Below are 25,131 nucleotides of genomic sequence, written 5' to 3' on the forward strand. Positions count from 1 at the left end.
ATTTTAAATAAACATTCACGTGGCAGAGATGACAACATGAATTTCAAACTTCTGCAAATGGAGTTTTTCTGTAATGTTCAGCATACATTTACTCCAAAGTATGTAAGCTCCTTTTAAAAATCTAACAGTGAATTAGATACATCCTATTTCTAAGAATCTTCAATTCTGAATGTATGTATATTTACACTAACATGTCCACCTGCCTTCAGAAACACCACACAAGAAACTAATTTCAGAATCAGTCTTTCCAGGTCTCTTTCATTCATTTAGTGGCAACTTTTTACTCATTTTCTTCCAATTCTGAGAATGCAAGCTCAAACAATATGTTTGTCTTATTCTAAGACAGTGATAGGGACAAGAAATAGAAGAAACTTGGTACTAGTTTATTTATGACAAAAACATGGTATGATTCCTGAAGAGCTGAACTGCTTGAGCAAATGAAAAATGATGAATTCTTAACCATGAAGGGTTTAAAGCACGGTAAGAACATGTTTTAGAGAACAGCTGTAGTCCCACTAAGCAAAACACAACGGACAAAGTGTACGAATGTATATGAGAATAGGAAATGCTATTTGGCAATTATTTTTCACCTAGAAACCATGCTGGAAGCTAGACAGTGTCTAGCTAGACAATACTAACGCAAATCAATATGAACAATGACTAAAGATGATAGATGATAACACAATAGACATTTGTTTGCTAGCAGTTACACGTTACGGCTTCAGTAGTTATTGGCATATTTTAAAGCTGTCATATTAATGGAAAATGGTATCTCTTCATAGAATTACATACTGAATTACTGAAATGCATCCGTTATTATTGCATTTTCTCAAAACATACAGTTAAACCATGTACAATTCATAAAACATGCAGTCCTTTGTTTTGTCAGATGCCTTGTAGGATAAGAGAATAAATGCAAAGAAGACCTTCACAATTACTCGTGGTTACTAATATTGGCAACTGCTAAAGAAATTCTGCATTTAAAATGAGTGTAACTGAAAAAGGAATAAAGGAAAGAAATTCAGTATTTCATTTGTTAGCAGCAGCTAAAAACTTGATGCTACTCAGCTCAAAGGGGAATTTTTACTTAAATGAGAAGAGAAGGAATGCCACTGTTTTTCCTCTCTTGTTCAGCTACTGTACATTTTTTGTGTATTTTATCTGAATGCAACTATACAACATTTGCATACTTGAAACTGGCATTAAAGCATTTGTTTATTATTTTATCTCTTACTGCATTCCTTTAAATTCCTTTGCATTCATTGTGACAAATGCTGTTATGTCTTGTCATATATGAACTGGAGATTGTAGACATACACAGGCTGAGTAAGTTCCATACACTACCTTTCAGTAATTACATGGACGTTTATAAGTAGGCTCTTTCTTGTATTTTTTTGCTAATTGAATTACATTACACTTCTGATCTTTTCATTTATAAAACACATGCAATCCATCAGAAATCTTTGATACACAACTACAGTCAGATAGCATGGTAAAAATACGTTGGGCAGGATTTCCTCTACATTTAATAGCATACATTTTCTGCTTCTACCTCTGTTTTAAAAGGCCTGTCTGAGTTTATAAAGAGTGGCAATAAAGTCAGGGGGAGGCAGATAAGGCCTTATGTTAAAGAGTCTCAGAAGGTCACAGACAATTTCTTAGCCAGGATTTTAAAGAGAAGGTTCTTATGTATGACTACCGCAAGCTTTGTCATGCCTCACTGTTTTTTGATCTGACTCATGACAGACATTTGAACTTCTGGTCCACATTTCCCTTCACATTTGCAATACGACAATTAACAAACAGTAGCAAACAGAAAAGAAGAAAAAATAAATGAATTTTGCAATAGAAACAGTAGCAAACAGAAAAGAAGAAAAAATAAATGAATTTTGCAATAGATACATTAAATGCAATTTCATAATGCATAAAGACAATTCAGCACCATACCTGGAACACACTGAATCAAGTTGGCAATCATTGCACTGAAATGTGCTCTCATATCCTTAAGGATTTCAACTTCTTTATCATTTTCAGCCTCCAGAAGCATGCGAGTCAGATCAACATACTCTAAGAACAAGGCTCCAAGGGCTAATGTATCTCTTTCTAAGGCTCCATTTGTACTAGCACAAAGAAAAGTTGTTTATTAAAATAGAGTAACAGTGTAAACATACTGTAGCCCCTTAAAGAAACACATAAAATCCTTCCCTATCCATTGCACAATTCTTCAAAGAATATATTGACATGAACTCAAGTGTTGCAAACACAGAATATTATTTCACTTAAAGAGCAGTATTTAAGATAAATGATAGTCCTACCTATCACTTATAACACCAGCATCAGCAAGTAGTTCAAAAATTCGCAGTAACTGTAGTCTTAGCAGATCTCGGCGTTCCCGACGTTTCTTGTTCTTGGAGTTAAAAAAAAAAGTCATTTTTATATGCAGAAGTGTATACATGAAAAACATGTATATATGCAGAAGTGTATACATGAAAAACTATTAACTGTCTGCACAGTGGAGATCAAAAAGATTTGGTTCAAGCATTTTCTTCATGATGGAGCTTGACTGCTTGTGCATACTTTATAGTGACAGTGTACTTATACATCAACATAGAACTAAATATCATCGAAGTTTTGTCTTTACAACTATTCTTGAACAAACTGTTAATTGCTGCCTTAGTTCTCAGTGAACACATGGAAATGAAATCATGAAATACTGGATAAAAAAATCATTAATATTCAAGGTTCCCATGCTATCATCAGATAGCATGGATATTCGTGTTAGCTTTACACCATCTGCTTTGTGCACTAGACACATTGTAAAGTGAAAGATCAGATACCCTAACCTCAGAAAAATATTTTACTGGTTACCCATTCTTGAACTTGGTAATGCTGCAGCTACATTATCACTCATATTCAGGTTAGCTCCTTGCAGACAAGACTCCTGTACACTGCTTTTGGATATGCTGGCTGCAATGGTTGTACACAGTTAACATGCTCTTCCAGTAGAACAGTACTGTTGTTAACTCATTCACTGTACCTTAATATCTTTTAGAAAGCTGTCTTTTCTGTCTTCTGTTTTGCCTTGAAAGCTATTAAGGACTTTGCTGAAGGGCTAAAATGACTTGTTTCCCTCTATCTTGCATCCTCACTAAGGAAAAAACTTGAGAAGGTCAAAAAGCTGCATCTGCCCTCAAAGAAATTTGCTGCTAGGACAAGAAAAGCTCAGAGAAAGCTCAGATTTTCCTCTTCACATTTATGAATAGCAATACTGAATAAGATCAAAGGCTTATCTCACCTCATACTCTGGCCTTGCCGATGGCCAGTAGCAGATGTTTGGGAAAAGAAAGTGACACTGTCCCTGCTATTCTGACTCAGGATTGGCAGTCAGCAGCAGTTTAGCCAAAGGTTTTATTCAAATCACTATGCCATTTGATTTGTCCTACTTAAAGGCCTGGTTTGCTCCTTTTATACTTTAAGGGTTCTGGGAAGCACATGTAGAGAGAAAAATGTCTTTTTTTTTGTAATGTGGTATTGAACAAGCACAGCTGTCTCCTGCACCAGTATCAGAGCTGATGCTGTAACACTGACCCTTGACAAACTCAGTGCCAGTGCCTGGATGGGAGATCTTGTGTACCACCCATACTGGTTTATCCGTAAAATTCTTGGCTCCTCTTTCTGCGGCATATGTCTGTTCAAGAAAGTTATTTCTGGTGTGCTGGATAGCTGCCTACTCACATGGAAGCCTGATGTGTTCTCTACTGCTACCAGACCCATTCAATCACTCCTGGGTTTACCAGTGGCAGTGCTTACTAGAAGGTGGCCCAATTCATATCAGGAGAAAGATGGCAATTCATACTGTGGTCTCTTCTTCTCATATATCTATCTCTTATTGAAATTTCCACGCAGAGTGGAAATGGTAGTTGATGTTCTGCCAGACACAGAGTTATTAAGAACAGTTCACATAAAACTTAACATGAACGAAATTCCTGCAGAGTGATTTTTTTGTTGTTGTTACCACATTGGGTACAGCTGAGATCCTCTGCCTGTTCATGACTTATGTTCTTTCTGTTCACTATTCTCTGTGTGGCTTCTGAACCAAAGACCATGACTTGGCAGACAGGAATAACATGTCAAGTTACCATGAGGATAATCTAATGAAATTGCCGTGGAGAACAGTGCTGTGAATACACAGTTTGAAATTGCTGGAGAACCAGGCGAACTAGTCTGGGCTGAGCAGTATCAATACACTGCTTTCTGTATTCAGCAGATCTGCATGGACTAATGGCTATGTCTATACCGCTAAACAGAGGGAAGAACCGCTCATGGCCCCAGAGGCAAGTGGTACAGATGGCCTCATATTCACACTGCTCCAGAAGACCCCAAGAAGTCTGTCTATGCCCATGTTGCCTAGCAGGACCTATGCAATACTTCTCTGGCACACTGCTACTTTTCTACAAACTGCGTGCTGTAACATGAGGGCTATGCTACAGCCAAAGCAGTGCTCTTGTAGCATGACCTTGAGATAGTGAATGAAGGGAAGCATGGCAGAGCAAAAGCAGCCGGGCAGGATGGGAGGACTGTGTATGGTGGCTTGGTGCCTTCTGGGGCTTATGCCTGTACATTCTGTATCACTGATCAAATTTAAATTGAACTAAGCTTCAAGGCAATTATTTAAGCTGTATTCTTATATATAGCTAATGTTTCCTGCAAACAGAGCTTAACTGAAGATCTTTGTTTTTCAAGGACAAAAAAAAAATACTACTTTTAAATTCATTTTGCAGTTCAAACAAACCGCTACATTTAATTTCTTCAACTGACCTCTGGTCTTCTTTCTAGGGCTTCTTTCATCAGTGGGTGAAGTTCTTCTACTAATTCCCTAAATTAAGAAAAAAAAAAGGTAAATACAATCCAGTCTTCTCTGACAAGCATAAACATTTTATTGGTTACATATAACCTGATGTCTGATTTCCAAAAAAAAAAATTACAACAAATATTACAACATAAGTAACACATTTGAATCAGAAGTAAAAAACTGAGAATGTAAGAAACGGGAAAGTACCTGAAAACAAGGGAGTTTGTTCTTCCAAATCCTAATACGAGTGATTCTGTTATTTCTATGCTTTCAAGTCTCATCAAAGGCACTAGCTGCTTTAGTAAGACTCCAACGGATGGAGTTCCAATAGCCTAAAATATATTAAGAAATGATTGACACTTCATAGCCAGGATGCGAATACTGAGTAAATATGTTAAAGAAGGTAGTACTAAGAATCAATATGTAGTTAAAAACATGTTGAAATGATTTTGCTATTATGGATATTAATCCACCAGCCCAACTGAATGTCTACTGTACCACAGTCATCTCAATAAGGCCTAGCAAATCAATAGATTTGAGAAATCCCTTTACCTTCATTCAGATTATAGCAATTTACTGAATTTGTTATTTTATTAAACTATTCCAGTAACTCCATTTATAGTGCTATTGCTCCTCTCAGGAGCTACTATGTGAAACAATATTTCAATATTCCTTCATGTCCAGCAGGCATACTATGTGTATTCAGGAATTTACCTTATGTCTTTATAATGTTATAAATTTACTGGAGTCCTCTACAAGTAAAAAAGGAAATGACAAGCTAAATTTAGCTTTAACACATTTCATACAGAATGTCTATCCTTTGAATACACATCACCCAGAATGCAGAAAAAAAAGGTAATGTTTTGAAAATGCCAAAGCTTTTGCCAAGTATTTTTTGTCACCTCATGCTAAACATTATGTTTTAATAATTACACGCCTTAACCAGTTTGCATAGATCAACACCAAAGTGAAATGTCTTTCATCAGAATGTATTTTCACCTTCATTATTTCACACGTAGATACCAAATAATCTGCTTGAGACAAGGTGCATCACCTTATTATCATAGTTCACTGTTCCATCGGGAGTGGTAGCCATGATCTCCGGTGTTGAAGCACGCAAGTGTCCTGGGCTCATAATACTGGGCCTTGCTACTCCAAAACAGAGAATAAGATAGTTTCGCCACAAAGTAACATAGTTGTCTCCACTGCTTGCTGTACTTGTTTTCTTTGCGTTGACTGGAATACTAGAATTTAAAAATGAATTAATTTAAATTATTAAAATCAGTTCCCAGTCTTAAGTACACAATATCTTGACAAATATTACAAGGGAATAGAACATACTGTGCAGCTATCACTTACTGCTCATCAGGAAATCAGATATGGAAAAATCAACGAATATAGAAAACTCGAGTTCTCCACATTACAAGCTGCAATTATGTAACTCAAAACTGAGTGTTTGGGCAGCAACTCTGCAGGTCTTACATACCAATTTTGAAATACAAGACTACTACAGTTCATACTAAAATCACACATACCTATAAAAGTGAAAGCTACATACAGATTGCCACTTACTTTGGATCCACAAGAGGCATTATCAGCTGTAGCCTTGTGAAAGCATAGGGCCATGCATAGCTGAGAGCTGTAGGACAATGTTTTGGTAAATTCTCCTGTCTAAGAAAACTGAAGAGGCAGAGAACCCATGGGTCTTTAACAGACTGTGCAAATATCCAGACATGGGAAGGACTTTTCACATCGTAATGGCTATTTACTAAGACTGCATTCCACTCCACGAGCCACTGCAAATCCACACTGTGTGTTAAAGGGATTGTTGTCTGTGAAGAGAAAAAATAAAAAATCATGGCCACATTAATTTATTCCCTGCCATGTTCCCCCTCAGTATTTGTCTTTATTTTCCAGCTCCATGGACAACTTCTGTAGGATTTTTTAGATGAACACTTTTATGCTTCTAGTCAGCACAAATGCTTCTAGCTCAGAGGGAGCTTTTTACAAGTTGATAAGATCTATCTAATTATTTCCCATCTGGCTTATCCTTAAAGCTTCTATTTACTGTGATAGGCACAATAACTTACTCTATCTTACCCTTAAGCTCTATAGAAACTACCTAGTATGCTGACCAATATAATCTCACTGTTACTTTCTATTCCTTGCTGTCTCTACCCATCTACTGTCTCTTGTACTAGGCTGCAATCTATAATAGGTATAGACTGTCCTTATGTTCATCATCTGAACAGCCAGACAGGGTCTCAGGCCATGATTAAGACTCCTACGCACAATGATGGTCTGATAAATACCAATGCTATTAGTAAATATTCTTCAGAATTCAGAAGGGTATTTGAATTTGTGCGCATCATAGAATCACAGAATAGCTTAAGTTGGAGGGACCTTAAAGATCTAGGTCCAACCCCCCCTGCCACAGGCAGGGTTGCCACTCACCAGCTCAGGCTGCCCAGGTCCCCATCCAACCTGGGCTTGAATGCCTTTAGCGATGGAGCATCCACAACCTCTCTGGGCAACCTGTTTCAGAACCTCACCGCACTCTGAGCAAAAAATGTCTTCCCAACATCTAACTTAAATCTCCCCTCTTATAGTTTAAAGCCATTCCCCTTTGTCCTATCGCTATCAGACCATGCAAAAAGTCTCCCCCTCTCCTGCTTCTAAGCTCCCTTCATGTACTGGAAGGCCACACTGAGGCCTTCTCCAAGATAAACAAGCCCAGCTCCCTCAACCTTTCTTCACAGAGAGGTGCTCCAGCCCTCTGAGCATTTTCTTGGCCCTCCTCTGGACCCCCTCTAACGTGTTCGCATCCTTCCTATGCTGGGGGACCCAGGCTTGGACACAATACTCCAGTTGAGGCTTTACAAAGGCAGACAGGGACAATCCCCTCCCTTTACCGGCTGGCCACCCTTCTTTTGATGTAGCTCAGGATACAGTTGGCCCTCTGGGCTGCAATAGCATGCTGCTGGCTCATGACCAGCTTTTCGTTCATCAGGATCCCCAAGTCCTCCCTTGCAAGCACTTATGCAGTTTTAATCCACTTTAAATCCTGCTTCCTTCAGTGGCAAGTAGGGTTCTCAATGTATCAACAAACCATTTCTGTAGAGTAAGTTAGTATTTTCTGAAGAAAACAACACTGTTGGAATGAAAACTTCAACACATCTATTTTGGCATCCTTATTAATCACTTATCAGATCTCAAATAGGATAGAACAGCTGCCTGCGTCCTCCATTCGGAGTTACAAAAATAATCACTAAATTACCAGTCCAGATTGTACTTGTCTGAAACCAGGTTCACTGGTAACGCATGTGCTTCGCTATAATACTAATACATAGAATTGAAGCACAAGATTCAACTCTTCAACTATAGAAACTGCAACACTCCCAAACAGGTGCTGTTATTTCAGATGAATTTCCTAACTCCTAGCTTACAGAATTGGAATAGCTTGTGTTTGTCCAGCTTCCGATTTTGCACCTTTTCTGTTTTCAGCTGCGCAATGGCCTGATTTCATCCCTTTACAGCACAGGAAAGCATGTTAGATACAATAAGCCCACAAGAGCCCATAACAAAAATCAGATTCACCCTACCTGTGAAATGCTCTAGAGCTTGTGCTCAGGTTTGCAGATGGGAGCACTTCCGTGCATGCATGGGAGCTACAACTTATTCCTTTCTGAACTTCAAGACTGATGAGAGCAGTGAGTTCCAACCACGCTAAGCATTATATGGTGCGGAAAATAGGACTTTCTCAATGGTTCTCCAAGAAGCAGGACACAAGCAATGCCTGTGATATTACGGAGTTTTGGAGCTCTTGGGTAGATGGGTAGAGCCTTAAAACCGTGTGATTTCTTTAATTCCTAGCAGCTGTATTTTTAGTATATCATGTCTTATATTTGTTATGTCCATGTCCACTAGCAGTAACAGTAAAGTACTACTTACTGAATCTGAAACAGCCACATGAATAAAACTCTCAAGAATAGAAGAACTTAATTGATCCATGACATCAATCATAGGCCTGTCATCATCCTGCATAACACAGAGAGCATATATTAGCTGCTTTCCTTACCAATTTTTTTCCATTCCTATCTTTCTGGTACATGAAATAGACCACCTGAAAATTATGACATGAATCTAAAATGGCAAAAAAATACCTTGGTAGTGATGGATGCATTTTGTCTTTTTCACATTAAACTCAGAACCAAGTTCACGCTGCAGTACTAAATGAAGTTAACTTGTGGCTATAGCTCACTGTTTACTGAACAAATGCACGTATCAGAAAACCTCATATGACTCTGGAGAGCTGGTATCAAAAAACTGAAAAATTAGCTTACTGTTCATTAGAGCATTCCTTTGCTATGAACACATGTATTTGTGTTCTTAGGCATCTAGATGCTTGCTGAGCAGTGACCACCAACACATGACTCTCCATGCTTCTATATCCATAAAAAAGACTCAGAGGTCTTTACTATACAAGGAAAATGTATGTGAATAATCTTACATGTGTCTTATGCTGTATTTTTTATCAAATGGTATGCCAAAGGAATGAGTTTCATTTCCAATACAAATACGTAATGCTGACAATACAAAAATGATCCATCCAGCCAAAAAAAAGAGTGTTTTACATTCACGTCATGTCAAGAGAAAATATTAAGTTACTGTACAAGTTTCAGATTGAACAAATTCTTGTACAGGCTACATGTCCTGCAAACTACAGGAAGGTTTGCCATGTTAAGGTAAATAGAAATGGAAAGCTCATATAAAAGGTTTTTTTTTATAAACTAAGCACATACTTGCTGCACTCTAGCAATTGTTAAAAGCAGCAGTAATACCACTTTTGAGCTTTAGCTTTGGAAAACACTAACCCCAAGTTCCAGAAAAAAAAATCATACCTCTGCCTGGCCAAGTGCCATGAATAAAGCACGGATCTCTCTGAGAATTAGAACAGCTAGTTTACGGGTAGCAACCTGGAAACTACACAGCAGAACCAGCGCAAATCCTTCAACTGCATGCAGTACATTAGAATACGGGCTTCTTTCAGTCTGTATCCTGTGGCTGGATCCATTCGGTATCAACTGTAGAACAATGCAAGGGGAAAAAAAATGAAGCAATAGTGTTTGAAAACTAGACCTCCAAGAAATATTCTATTTAACTACGACCCATAAAGAATCAAAATGCAGAGGCCTTGTAAATGCTAAACAGGATACAGAAAGCATTCCCTCAAACCAGTGAGTTTTGTTGCTTTAACTTGCCCTATTCCACAAAGCCTATGTATGAGCATTGATTTGTTTGGCTAGACCCCTCTTTATAAACTGCAGTTCAACTATCTGTTTTATTCCATCCTCTATTAAAAGTGGTTAAATCACACTGCCAAGATTTTACACTTTTGCCTACTTCAGGCAGCAAGATCCTCAGGTCCTCTGATACTGTAGCAGGCAGCCCTATACAGAGACAGGTGGCCTCTAGAACCTTTTACCAAAGAGGACCCTATTAGTAAGATGCAATAATATTTACTGAAAAGTACAAGAGGCTTTCTCTTTTTCACATTTTTGAACTACTATTACTTATGAATAATAATTCTCTGCAATATAAAGCAGACATCATGCTTGCGCAAAAGAAAAAATTTCCTAAGTGATTGCGTAAGGTGATCAGAAGTCTGAAAATCATCTCTCACAATGAAAATTTCTATGGGACAGTGCAGATGGAAGGAGCAGGAGGAAAGCTGCTCAGTTCCCAGGGATGTTAGTAGCACATGAAAATAGCAGGCTATAAGAAACAATCATATTGCCTGATGTTTTTGGACTAACCAAATGAAATGGCTATGGGAAAAGAAGATCCACTTCACTCTTCACAGCATTCCCACTAGCATTATCAATCAGTTTCAGTCCTGGGAAAATGTTCTTCTGCAACATCTACATAGACATATTTCACTTGATGTGCTTTCGCTGACATGCTTACTTCAGTTTGACATGCATTCTCTCCTGTTGCTCAACAACAATAACATCTGCTGCATTACACAAGGAAATAGCTGTCCTCAAAAGACTGCTGAACTAATTACCCTAAAAAATCTTATGTGGTGTGAATTCTTCTCAGGTGAGTAAATGCAAAACACACACACACACACAAAACAAACACGAGGGAACATAGTTTCTGCCTTAAATTAGTATAAATGCTTGGACACAAAACTCTTAATTTCATACCTCTGAAGATCTGGCTTTTGCCTGTTCAGTAGCTTTTCCTGGAGTGTGTATGACAAGCTTCCACTGTGTGAGCAACTGTAGCAGCAACTTTAGTGAAGTATCAAGAAGAGTATGATGCATATCATTCACTTCACGTAGCAGAAAATTAGTAAAACCAAAGAGTACATCCTCCCTCCAGTCAACAAAGTCAACAAGCAGACCCTGAAGAGAATTTTGTGCTATGTGTCGAAGTTCATCATCCATATGGATAGACAGCCTATAAGCAAAAGTAAATCTCAGGTAATGAAAATCTAAGGAGCGTTTATTGTGGTAATGAGCATCTTTCTCAGTAAATTAAAACTGACAGAAAATTCCCCGTGCCAATGTAAATTGCAATGATGCTATCATGGTTTTATTATTACTGATCACAATTAACACCCTCAGACTGTTTTCACGGTTATTCTTTCTACAATAGTACCTGAACATATTCATAGATTCAAAAGAAGTGCTGAACTCCTAAAAGGCATGTCTTTACAGTATACAATTTGGCAACTCTGCTTTCTCCCCAAACAAAGAACAGTTTTGCTTTTCTCACTTACAGAATCGTGAACCATTTCTACTTCATTATGATAACAAAAAGCTTAGAGAGTAACGCTTAATTTTATAATCTATCTATTTGCTCACTTTTAATTTAAAAATAGAAGAATCACAACACTTTTATGTTGCCTAACAGCTAAAATGAATTTTTAACCAAGAATAAAATCCCAGTTATGGAAAGCAAATCTTCAAAAGAAATAAAAACGAGCATTTCCATTACAAAACTACTTAATGTTTTAATCAACTTAGGATAGGGAAATAGGAAAAGCAGCCTAAGGACATTCCATGCCTTGAAAAACTCATCTGACACCCTGAAAGTCCTTCTGAAAGTTTAGATTTCAGATTCCATTTTCTAAATTTCATTTCCATCTAAATTTGCATTGTGTTGACATTCTTTTTCAACACAAAAAAATCTATATACTTTGACACAAAAGTTGACAAACCACTTCTCTTTTGGTAGCTTGGCAGAACAAAGTAAATTCAGATCACTCTGTCTTGCAATTTCATTGCCTTTATGATATATTTTGTTTTTTGCTACCCAAGAGACCATAATTTTCTGGAGTGTGTCAGCACTCATTTTTGAAGTACTTAATCTACATTTAATAGAGTAGCTGAAAATAAGGATGCATTGGAAAGAAAAGGACAGAAATCTAGGAGAAAAAAAAAAAATGACACCAGCCAAATGGAGAGAAGTCAAATTCCAGTCAGTTAAAAGGGAATGATGAGATGCAGCTCAGAACAAATTCGGTCCATTGCAGCTGCACAGGGGACATTTCAGTTATGTAAAAGAAAAACAGCTTCACCTCCTGTGAATATGACTCTAAAAATAACTATCAGGCTTTCATAACAGTCCCTTTTTATATAAATTTGGAATCACGTTATTTTGCTGTACTAGGAAAGGACCATTTCTTTCTCATCTTTGGATTACCATAAACTGAAAAAAAAGCAAGACCCCTGAGACAATGATTAAGCCATCCAGGAAATGACTTCCACAATGACACAAATAATGGAAAAGAGGATATAAAAGATGTGCATCTATCTAACCCACGTTACTATGCATTGGCATTGCCCTCTATCTAATGAGAAGAAATTCAACTGACCATGAAAATACATTTCTGTACTTCTACCATATGACAGGTAGCTTCAGGAAGCAAGTAAAAGTTTGTTTGTACTTGAGTCTGATAAATTTAAAACCTAGCTTTGGAATTTGTAGTGAATGGTTCCAGTGGGCAGAAAAGGGGTAAAAGGTACAGCATATACTTGACATCTGCTCTGCTGCTGAAATTTTAATACAGCTGTCCTGGAAGAAAGTCTAGCTGTAGAGTTACAGATTCTTTCTGGAAACTGCCAAAAGACACATCTGTTGTGAGGATGAAAAATTAAAACCAAACAGTGAACAAAAGAACCCATTAACCCTAATATGTTATTTTATCTTTAGTGAGAAGAAAATATTTAACCGCCTTCCATCCAAACAACAAAGCCCTGTACAAAACCCCTGCAAAAGAGATTCTCAGGTTCTGTCCAAAAATTTAAAATCTTTCAAAATCTTTTATTCTTGTATTGATTTAGTCTCAAAATCTAATCACATCAGACTTAAGAAAAGAAATAATATTGTAATAAGATTTATGACAAGAGAACAGCAAAGACTTATCTCCTGGAATTAATTTTTCCATAGCTGGGAAAAGTAGTCAATCCAGACCCAAGGGATGGTACAGAGAATGCAGAAGCAGCTCTATTGCTGGGGTAGTCTGCAGACTCATGTTAAAATTAGGTCAGGTATTACTTCCTTAAACAGTTTATTTCCTTCTTTGAAGCTGTATTTCTGTAGACCATTCTCAGTCCACACTATTGTAGACTAAACAGACCTAATTCTTTCACCATTTCTGCATGGCTTGTATTTTTTAAACCACCCATTTTCTGTTTTCCTCTGGTCAGTCTCTTCTTAACTGCTGTACATCAGCTTGGACACAGTTCTTCAAACCAGGCATCCTTGACACTGATTAGAGGATAACTTTTCCAAGTCTTTTAGACATTTCTACTTACACCAGGGAATAAGGTTTCCTCTTCATAGTAACATTACTTTTTTGTGCTCAGTTTGTGATCTACTGTAACCCAAAGATCCTATTCCACAATACTGAGACCCTACGCAGTTCTTTCAACACCATGCTATATGTTGCCTGGACCATGAATTGTCTGTTGACTGCATTCTGATAAAAAAAAATTCCAGCATATTACGCATCCATTTATGTCTGCCTAAATTCTGTTTCCTTGCCTGTACTTGAGAATATGATTTAAAACAGTATCAATGGCTTAGAAATACTTTAGTGTGAGTAGACACAGGAGATGAGAACAACTTCCCAAAGGTCCCCCTACTGAAGAATGGCTGGACATGTAATTGCATCCAAATGTGTCCTGGAGATGCTGTTCTCAGCTCCTCTTGATCTCTCGCTTCCTCACAGAGTTGAAGACTAAGATTACCAAACCTACCTACTGCTTACAATGTCCCAGCAAATCGCCCAACAAATGCTTACAACGCAGACTGTAGCTAAAGAATCACAACTGGTCCTTTCTGCATAAAATTTGAGATTTGAACAAGGAGAAAGCCAGTGGTTGTTTTGACAATTGTGATACTTCAGGAGAGAAGCACTAATTTATGAAGAAATCCACATCAGTGTCTATACTTTCTTAATTCTACAAAAGTTATTTTTGAGGTCTGATCTTAACAATCCCCTGTGGTCAAAGAGCAGAATGGATGTATGTTTTTTACCAGCTTAGTTAAGACCATTAGTAAGGATAGAAAGCTGGTTAAAATACTGGATTAAAGGCAAACATGTCCTATTTCATTTTCCTCAGTTGGGATTCATGTCATTATCTATCTAATGTGGTATCTGTATAATTTGATAATGTAATGATTTGAAGCAACACATAGCTGATAGCATTCAATGTAAACACAAGGAAATCAAGCCTGCCACGGAGAACAGCACCCCTACCCTTGGCTGCAATTTTGGCTTGTTTGGCTGTCTGTGCTCTTTACCACTAGCAGAATTAATTGATTCATTGCTTTAGTGCATCACTGGGAGTTGGCTGTTCACTGAGTGCAAAAAAATGCTTTTGCACATAACCCTGTGACTCCCACATCTGACATTCCTCACAGATATTTGAACAATTTCAAAAGCAAGAACAGAGTGGAAAAAATTGTTTTGCCACAGTTACATGATAGCAATATGTTGCTAGGGTCTTCTGGCTTGATTTATCACCAGATCTACTTATAAGCACATGCTGAAATCTTTGACTTGTATACTAGAACTGGAATGTACCAGAGCTTTCTGTACTGACCAGCACTTGTTCTCATAATTATTTGCAGCAAGTCACTGTTCTGATGTCCTGAAAAATAACCATAAACGTGTTCTACACTACCTTCTTCAGTGAAGCAAAGTATACCTATATAAATTCAATACCTGAATAAATCCAAGCAGGGAAGATAAGAAATTAAAACTTTACCTTCTGCCTTCTATTTTGATAAAAGTTATCATTATCCATTAAAAAGTATTTGGAAACATATCACATATAGAATATTCTGTCTTATCAAATAGGTGGGAATCATGAACCAAAACAAAATGTTTATTTTCATGTTTTTCCACTACAAAGAAAGTGTTCCTGCTTTTCCGTTAATTAGCATGCTGTGAGGGTTAAAAAAAAAGTAATAAACAATAAGTATCTTGTAACCTACATACTGATGATAAAGAGTTTGAGATTATGTATTTATTCTCTTATAAAATTAAGAGCCTACAATGTAAACACAATGCCTGTAAAATGATGCTAGAACTTCTGTGTCTTGTCTGTTAACAAAAGACTAATTTTTATATAGATATGGTTTTGCCTGAGAAAGCACTACACACACTGTGGCACAGTTTTCCATTCTGTTCCTCTTCACCAGTTGTTTAATAATTGAACAGCTTACCTTGCCAGCAAGTCGATCAACTCAAGTTTTGACATTCCATCAGGAAGCAACCGAGGAATAGCAGCAACACATGTTCTGAACAGATCAATTTTTGGTTTTCTCTCACCTCTGCAAATTTAAAACAGAATTTTAACTGAGCGAGTACCAGTGTAAAAGGATCCACCTGAAGTTTTGCAGAGAAGGGATGGACAATAACGGAGTGCCAGAGGCCTCATAAGAATACCAGCACAGAAAGCGAATCACTAACAATGAAACAAGGAAACTACCCTTGAATAAAAAATTTTGATTTTGACATTTTTCATTCATAATATTGATACAACGTATTTACACAGCACTTGAAAATTACACTATTACTGACTCATTTGCTTCTCTCTGGCAGATATATCAAGATAGCGCTACAACATAGGAGGACTCCTCCATTAAGATCAGCTTTTGCATGATGCAAGCAATGAGGAAAAAGCTGGGATGCTCCCCACCCCAATGCAGCTACAGTCCATCAACTGAATAAACTAAATAGCAAATACATAAGAAGGCCTAATAACAGCAGAGCCAGACTGTTGCCCTCAACAGGGCATGAACCTGTGGAAATCCCGCTGCATCCATTATTACACTGAGAGAGAAGCACTCTTTAGAGGCAGGTAAGGCCAGAGAGTTTCTGTTGATCCCTGGCAGAGATAGCAGTTACGTAGCAACCACCATCAGCTAAAACATGTTACAATCGCCCCAAGGCTGCTCTAATCTCTGAAATGGCTTAACTGTTCCTGAACAGCCTGAGAAAGTGGTTCACTTTAAAGTTCAGTATGAACTAGAAACTAGGTTAAGAGTCCTTCATTTTTCCAAAAGGAGTTCAGGTTTCAGCTGCTGATTATTTTCATGACAGATGCAATCCTCACTCGTTTCTCATAACTTTTTCTAAGAATGAAGATTAAAGAAGTTCTTGTGACAGACCCTAGAATATTTTTCATGCTCATTTTTTATCTCACCGATCAATTACTTGGCTACATAGTATATAGGAATTAACTAGCGCATGATAGCATTTTAAAATGTACAGTTTTTCCCACAATATTATTCAGTATTAACCTTCAATATGCCTTGGAGGAATCAAAAGAGCAATCTAACATTCAGAGAAAGACTGTTTATGTGTTAATAAGTTTACAATCAAACTAGAAAAGAATGGGAGACACCAAGAAGCATGGTAAATTACTTAAGACCACGATGAAATGAAGTCACAGAGTAAACAAATTTTCTTTCTTCAGTCCAATGTGCTGCTTAGTGCATTACTCTTTTATTTCCACCCAGAAGAGAACATTGCATCTGGATAGCTAACTTTTGAGTTCAGTCCCAGAGAAAGCCTGATGACAGTGTTATCCCACAAATCTAAAATAAGATTTATAGAGTATCTCTGATTATTTACTGAAATAATAGGTACAGAAAAGGCATGAAGTGCTTACTTAACTCAAGGATTAAAGACAGTTTTGTAGTGCCACTCGAATACCATTCTTCCTCTTAACATTCCTATATACGTACCAGCTTGAATATGTATTATCTTAACAAAATGGTATGGTAATATGTCTTTAATAGATTAACTTAAATTGTACAATACGGAGAAACAATTTTCACAATGAATGAGTTATCTCTGTTTTATGATACCTGTATTCCATACCCTAACGGACAGAACCTGGAAGTAGGTGTCAGCAACTGACTTCAAGAAGTGTAAAATACAACATCCCATCAGACAGTTTGGTTATAAAGAAATCTCTTTGAACTGTCGTCACTGATGTAAACATAAGTTACACTAATCACTACTGCAAAATACTGCATTATTATCGTTTTAAAAAACAAAAGTGCTATCAGTAATTTCATCTGCACAAAAACAAATGAGTCTTTCTTGCTGACTAGAAGTGGAAAGTGAACTTTGCAGAGTTTTGTTATTATCAGTCCCTAGAGATTGTAAACAGTTTGTGCAGTTAAAACAGAGGTATGCAGAATAATAATCTGAGAGGAAACGGTTATGAGGGCAACTCAGTAATTATTTATAAATATACAATCTGTGGGTGTTCTGTGGCTTATCAGCTGCTCAGAAGTCTAGCAGGAGAAGATCCAAGTTTGAGGCTCAAGTTCCCATCTTATCTGAGCACAGCACAGCATGCAAAGCGCCTGGCAAGCAGGCTCTCACACGGCTCTGCGCTCATCTCTGGCTGGCTCAGGATCCAGCAGGACAAGCTCTGGATGAAGACACCAGCAGCTGTCCTCAGCTGGAAGTCTGCTTCCATACCAGCAGTAGGGCATTTTAGCTAGGTATTGCCAACAAAACCCTTGAAGTACTGGTGAAAACATGTTTGTATGTTAGAAAATGGATGCTTTATTCTGACTAAATACTGGAAACTAATTATAACCAGTAATGAAATTCATATCCCACTGGAGGGTGCAAAGAAAACTCCTCAGGATTTCAGAAAAACTCTTCATGGTGGCATTTGCTACAACAACCATGAATGGATCAGACATTAAACAGAGGCATGTCTAACACTGCCAAATAAAAGCACAGCAACTGGTATACTTAAAAACGTTACAACTATTCACTGCCTAGGTACTCGCCTCTGATCCTTGTTTTATGATTAAAAATATCATGATGATATACAGTTTATAGTGTTGTTCATATGTATTAAACCCCTAAGAACTCAAAATAAGTACTTAATTCTGGTGAAGCACGAAGTTCTGTGAACAAAATGATGAGCAATTACATAAAAACAATGTATTGGCTTTTTCTGTTACTGTGCACAACATAGTTTTTAAAGGGCTATTTTAAAAGTTGATAGTAACAGTTAATGAAGTTACTGAGGAGTTGAGATGAGTTTAGATTAAGACTGGTAACAAAGACCTCCGATTTTATTTTTTTTCCATGGAAGAACAGGAAAAAATGTGAGATAGTGTGTTTTTCCTTCCTCTTGCATATATTAATTAAATTACAGTTCATCTCGATGTAAGGCTGTTCTGGTTACAGCACAGAAATACAGGAACTTGCATGTCTAGATCTAGACCCCCCAACCTTCCAAACTTAATGTCTCTGGCAAAGGTAGCTACCAAACCAGAAGTCTTCCTGAAAAGTAAAACTCACAAGTCTAATTATTCACCGATTCTAAAAATAAACAGTACTTCAGTGATGCTGAGAAACTGCAGAAAGGAAATTTACAGCTAAGATTAAGTACGCTTCTCATCTAAGTGCTCAGTGTTTTGCTAATTATCTTCTGGAAACACAATGTGAGATTAAAAATTCACTTTTCCTCCCCTTCCAAATGCCTGGACACCCAACATTAATATCAAAACCGACTGCAAAAAATCGAGCAATATACTACATGGTAGTATAAGACAAATATGAAATATTACCAGATAGTAATGTTGGCTTTTAATATAAACAAACTGCGACAAAGCAAAGGACATAAAAAGTTTAAAATCTCATCTGATCATCACAGCAACAAGCAAGGGCAAAGGAAAGGCATTAAAACATAGAGATTATATCAGCTGTAAATTGATAGTTGAATTTGGCCAGTCATCCATCATCCTAGAAGTCCACCTCACTAGAATTCTCTCCTGGAAACGTCTCTCATTACTCAATTCAGATTGGAATGCAAAAAGCTGCTGTTGAACACTGCCTGAGACATACACTGGTTTGAGTCCGCTCCAGTGGAATACTTCTTAAACTCATGACTGTTATGAAAAGGTGACTTGGGTTTTTATGGAATAGTTTATTTTCTTTACAAGTACGCACAGCAATGAGAATTTTGAAAGACTGTTTAGTATTAGCAGGGATTTACACAATTTTTTTTCATTTATTTTGAAATTCAGTGATGCAAAGATACTCTAGAACTGTTCTATGCATAGGTTGGTAGGATTTCCATGGACTTTGCAAATTCTACCATCTAAACATCCTTAAGACACATACAGAGATTTTGGCTGTATAGAGTCAGTTCAATTCCAAACACTGTAAAATGCAGAGATGTACACTCAACTTGTCATAAACAGTTTTTCAGTGTATATAAGCTACCTGTTCCTGTTTCTTGATGACTCTCTGATGACTCAAGATAGACAGAAACAGTGCAAAAGTTCTAAAATGATATCTCAGTATTTCATGGGATTTACTGTTCTTTAACACTCACGTGATCATGTCTTCAGGTTCTTTGTTAAGCATCTGTACGTTGGTTAGCATCATGCACCGCCCCACTTCCTTGTCAAGATGTCTGAGAATGTTGTCCACAGCTTTTCTTACTTGAGAATAATATAGTGACATACCTGCAATAACATGCATTTTGTATAATTTGTGATATTTGTAGATATGCATATTATGAAAAAGACAGCTGCTCAGTCAAGCTGTGCTGTACGAGTTAAGAACAATGTTTTACTTGTAATACAGCATACTCCATTAGTACAGATATCTTAACTCAGAGATGGAATGTTACCCTCTCCAAAAACAATGCTACTGTACATAAAAATAGCCCGAGTTATATAGACACATCTATTTCCCAGAGGAGAAATTGAAAAATACCTTGTCAAAAATATGTCCGTACATAGCTAAATGAAATTGTACAGTTTGCCATATTTTGTGATTTTCACAACAGAGACAAAAGATCAGATCTAGTAACAAGGTTTAAAAACGACAAGCATACAGAAAAAAGGAATCTGAATGAGCTCTCCTAAAACTTCCTGGTATGGAAATTAGTGTCATGCCATTTAATGTGAAATACAATATTAGACATAGAGACATGAAGGAGTTGATAAAAATCAAATACTTCAGAAATAAAACTTCAATTCTCTCTTCTTCCATATTAATCAAATGTTAAAATTTTAATGTTCTTAATCAAATTTAAGATTATTAACACTGAACAATATATTTTTAGTCAGCTATCTCCATTCAATTCTTCTCCCGTTTAATAAAGACAACGTTATCTTAGAACTTCCAAATTACATCAATTTTCAGATCAGATAAAATCAAAAGTTCAATGGCACAGTGGAATGCAAAAGAAAGCACAGGAACTATCTAGCTTAATCTTACGTGCTGTATGTGGAAACCAGAATATTGTATCATAAAATAGTAAAGAATTTACTAACGAAATAGAAGAAATCAACAGGTCAAACATTTATTATCATATGCAGTCCTTACTGTCACAAAGAGTAACCTAAATGAACTGACTCAATGACAGCACTAAATACTATGTCTGTTGTACATTTCAACAGCAATGAGTCTTATGTTTCTATACTTTCCTGAGAATACTGTAATGGTCTAGGAACGGTAGAGTACATCTTTGTTGCTGGTGTTGTGGAAATATGTAGACTGCTTCATTCACAAAGATTTGGGGACTTAATGGAGTACTATGGTGAGTAGCCAAATGTCCTTTTCTGCTAGTAAATCCAGACACCTTCAGCACAGGACACACAAGAGTTCTCTTTGGCATGGGATTCTCCATACTGACTACAATAGAAGCTCAGGACACTTTAAACCTGGGAGTTCAGTTCAGCTTTGTTTTACATTTAAAAGTTTCTGCCATTCTTAAAAGTTTTCCTTGGTGTGAGATATGCACAGCAATTAAAATGGATACACAAAAGAAATCTTTGCTGGACTTTAAAGCTGGTACATTTTCAGAGCACAGGCATTGTCTCTAGTAGGGTGAATATCCATGAATAAACACAGATAGCTAGAACTAAAAGAACTAATTCTTAACTATCATCTGTAACATTAATCTTTAAAAAAAAGAGGATTGGTGTCTTAGACACCATTTAGGTACATAAGAGCATTTCTTGAAAATAATTTTGCATCATAAAAATATATTAAAAAACCCCTGTAGTTAACAAACTAAACCACATATTTCATTAGAACACAAATTAAATGTTTACAATAATGAAATCAATTGTATTCTTAACACGATTAAATTATCCTAGAGACTTTTTCACATTCATTCATATGCAACTTCCATTCTCTTACTGACCTATCATTTTTGCTTCCTCCTCTGTAAGAGTTTTGCTCAAATATGTTTTCTTCACTCTGAGAGTATTACCAGAGGGAAGGACAGCTCCAGTCACTGGCATCGGAGGTTCACCATCTTTTTGCTGCAAGCTATCAGCAATTACCAAGAAAGCTCTCAGACCAATATTCATTCTCTGTGAAGTTCAGAAGATGAATGAGTATCATAATCAAATAATCATATTCTTAAATCACTTAGAAATTTTGTTACACACTTGTTATTTTTTTTCATTATTCTGGTCATATCAGATAGCCTGACATATGTCATAAAAATGGCTATGAAATGAATTATGAATTTATATCTTTACTATGAATGGTTGCTCTCCCCTCTCAAAACTTCAGTTCTTCTCATTTGTACATTATAATTTTATCATCAGGATAAAAAATACAGATTTGACCTGGAGTTTAATAATACATCCTAACTGGACTTAGAGTTCAGCACAAATGTCCTAAATGGTCATTATGAACAAAGCTGAATAACTATCTCAAAAGGGCCCAAGACTGACCCTACTGTGTGAAAAGTTTGGGACGGAGCTCAGCACCAAAACATCAGGAAGATGAAGCTAAGTGAAGTGAACGTCTCCAGGGAGCTGAGAGGAAAACTTGCAGTCTTCATACTGCATTGATTAAAACACCAAATGTTTTTAATTTCTGAGGAATGTATTCCAAAGAAGCGGTCCTAATGAGAGTCTTCCAGAAGTGCACTCATGTAGATGATAGGTAATCTCTTAAAACACTAAAGTCTGCATACAACAAAAATTAGCCCTATTATTTCATTGTCTTTGGACTTACATTGTTGCTGATAAACAGCAACATTTCAGATGTGGATATCTCATGAGGTCTATGTCCCTCTGATACATAGATATCTTGGTGCAAATAAATGCTGCGCCTATTCCCTACAAGCTCTCCCTCATGCAGTGCTCATGTACAATGTTATCTGCAGCACAGCAGTGATCAGACTACTGCAGATGAGTCTGATGCCAACCTCGGCGGGCTCTGCCTGCTCAAGAGCTCTTTCCGATTCTTCTGTAGTCTGCTGAATAAAGATGAAGGCTGTGCTCTAAGTAGAGCTCTCTTGCTACTGGTTTTGATAGTAGAAAGCTTAACATACATTTCAAAATATCTGTTTTAGTATCAAATAGGATTTTTGCAAATAACTCATTTTAACATTTTAGTGAATAGATATGACTGTGTAACAGTACAGGATCAATATCAGAATCATAGCGTTCTCAAATGGTGTGGGTTGTAAGGAAACATAAAGCCCATCCAGTTCCAACTCCCTGCTGTGGGCAGGGTTACCACCCACCAGACCGGACTGCCCAGGGCACTGAACAGTTCCAGGGATGGGGCATCTGCAACTTCTCTGGGCAACCTGTTCCAGTGCCTTATCACCCACTGAGGAAAGAATTTCCACCTAATATCTAATCTAATCTGGACACATTTTATGTGAAGAACACAAATACTTATTATCTTGCATGTGTTTATTTTTAACTTTCCAACAATTTTTTAAAAAAAATATAGGCAAATGAATTTCAAGAGAATTTTTCACTATTTTATCAAGTAGTTCAATTTTTTTTTCTACATTTTTCAAATGTCTGATTGTTTTCCCTAAGGAAACCACTAGGAGCATGACTAACACCAATGGAGATGTACACAGTCACCGTCTACAATTCTTGCACCATATACCCTTTTTCACTAACACTGTTTTGAGAAATGTTGAAATCATTAAAGAAAATTTATTTTTACAGTAGAATAGTTTAATGCATTACACAGATAATCAGCAGAGTGATCAGGAAATAGTGTGGCCAATAGTTTTATTTCTCTCTTCCCTTTTGTTTTACGCATTTGCATGACTTCACACTTGGTAATCTTCACTGAGGAAGCACAAGACAGGAATAAACGATGTGGCATTTCACAGATCAGTCCACAGAAGCAATTTTATTTTATCAGTAAATCAAGTTCAAGATTTTGCCTGGAAACAGCAGGATTTTTGCCTGCACAATAGCAAAAGCACGCTTAGAATGTAAGCAGAAAGCAAACATATCGCAATGTAATATATATAAACTAAAACAAAAAATGCAGATGCATGCCATACCTCAGGGTTGAGACTGAAAGCTTTTGCAGGTTTTCCAACACAAAGGAAATCAAAGATAATTTCTTTCATTGCAAAATCTAGACGTTCCTAAAATAGTAAAAATATTGCAAATCATTAAACTTCTTATGTCTGCTACTTATTTTAAGGCAACAGAATCTTGAAAATCAGTTCAATCAGGATTTATTTAAACATTTGGAAAAACAGATTTTTAGAAGTATGCTGAACACACCATCAGATCCAAGCCTTCATCACTGCTGCACATCGACAAATGACAAAATTTATAGCATTTAAATACAAAATGAGCCACTTTGGAAACAAGGCTTTTAATTATTTCATTTAAACTGCAGTAATTATGGTACTTTATATAAAAGCATTTTAAAATATTTTTTTATAATTATAAAAGTATTTTATATAAAAGCAGATTATTCACAGAAGGCATAGTTCAGGGAAGATTTTAAGCATCTGTTGTATTCACTTCTGTACAGAAACTTCAAGCGTCTCCTTAAGTGCTTTGCTCAATGCGAATGCTCTCTGAATTTAAGTAATAAAAGAGAAGAAACTGAATGTTAGTGTATTTTAGCAATTCCCAATTGAACTGATGAAAACTGGATGTGTTAGCTATGTGCTGAATCTGCTTTTCCTCTAACTTACCTTCTTCAAAGCAGAGCAAATTCTTTGTCAAGTTTAGTACGACTTATTCAGTATTAGCACAAGATACAGTTTATGATATCAAATTTTATCAACAGTCAGAGGTGGTCAATTAGTGCATTTTCTGACTAGTTGGCAATTCCTAAAACTGATAAAAAATACACCTGAGCTGAACTGAAAACAATTTTATCTATTTTCAGTGGAACAAAGATAACAAAAAACTGTTGCTCCAAAGGAGACTGTCTTGGTTCAATCTATGAGGATTCCTCCGAAAGTAATGCCTCCTACTTTATTATGTTGGTCTATGACATCAGAGGCAGATGTTGGTGGTATGGCAGCAGAGATTGAATCTTCCCACCAATATTCCATTACTTTTTGTTGCTGCATGACAGATGGCAGCAGAGGGGCAGTCTGACAAGATGGCATCTGACATGGAAGTGCATATGAAGGAAAGGTGTGTGACTGAATTCCTCCATGTAGAAAAAATGGCACCCACTGACATTCACAGAAGCTTGCTGAATGTTTATGGAGACCCAACAGTGGATGTGAGCACAGTGAGACAGTGGGTGGTGTGTTTCAGCTGAGGCGACAGCGGGTCACCTCCACTAGTGAAGACTTGCAAGCATGGCATGCAGGCTCTTGTTCATCGCTGGTGAATATATATACCTAATGATGGTGACTATGTTGAAAAACAGTGTTTTGTTGTGAAGAATTTGCTGTGTCAAACACTGTTATTACACTATTTGTATCTGTTGTAGTTTCCATGGAAATAAATAG

At 36.9% G+C, this 25,131-nt stretch overlaps 1 protein-coding gene across 5 annotated transcripts in view; it reads right to left on the reverse strand.

Moving 5' to 3' along the window:
• FRY (FRY microtubule binding protein) overlaps positions 1 to 25,131 on the reverse strand; it is a 241,890-nt gene that overhangs the window by 74,450 nt on the left and 142,309 nt on the right. For all 5 annotated transcript variants that reach the window (XM_021378243.1, XM_021378227.1, XM_021378219.1 and 2 more), the window contains 13 exons: positions 23,707 to 23,793; positions 21,577 to 21,748; positions 19,753 to 19,885; positions 15,599 to 15,706; positions 11,062 to 11,317; positions 9,754 to 9,936; positions 8,804 to 8,890; positions 6,425 to 6,684; positions 5,907 to 6,096; positions 5,060 to 5,184; positions 4,819 to 4,876; positions 2,316 to 2,407; positions 1,948 to 2,120 (listed from right to left, as the gene is read on the reverse strand). In XM_021378243.1, the coding sequence (XP_021233918.1) occupies positions 1,948 to 2,120; positions 2,316 to 2,407; positions 4,819 to 4,876; positions 5,060 to 5,184; positions 5,907 to 6,096; positions 6,425 to 6,684; positions 8,804 to 8,890; positions 9,754 to 9,936; positions 11,062 to 11,317; positions 15,599 to 15,706; positions 19,753 to 19,885; positions 21,577 to 21,748; positions 23,707 to 23,793 (1,924 nt within the window). The remainder of the gene's footprint in view (positions 1 to 1,947; positions 2,121 to 2,315; positions 2,408 to 4,818; positions 4,877 to 5,059; positions 5,185 to 5,906; positions 6,097 to 6,424; positions 6,685 to 8,803; positions 8,891 to 9,753; positions 9,937 to 11,061; positions 11,318 to 15,598; positions 15,707 to 19,752; positions 19,886 to 21,576; positions 21,749 to 23,706; positions 23,794 to 25,131) is intronic.

This window comes from Numida meleagris, chromosome 1 (genome assembly GCF_002078875.1).
Source record: "Numida meleagris isolate 19003 breed g44 Domestic line chromosome 1, NumMel1.0, whole genome shotgun sequence".
In the NCBI taxonomy this organism is placed as follows: domain Eukaryota; kingdom Metazoa; phylum Chordata; class Aves; order Galliformes; family Numididae; genus Numida; species Numida meleagris.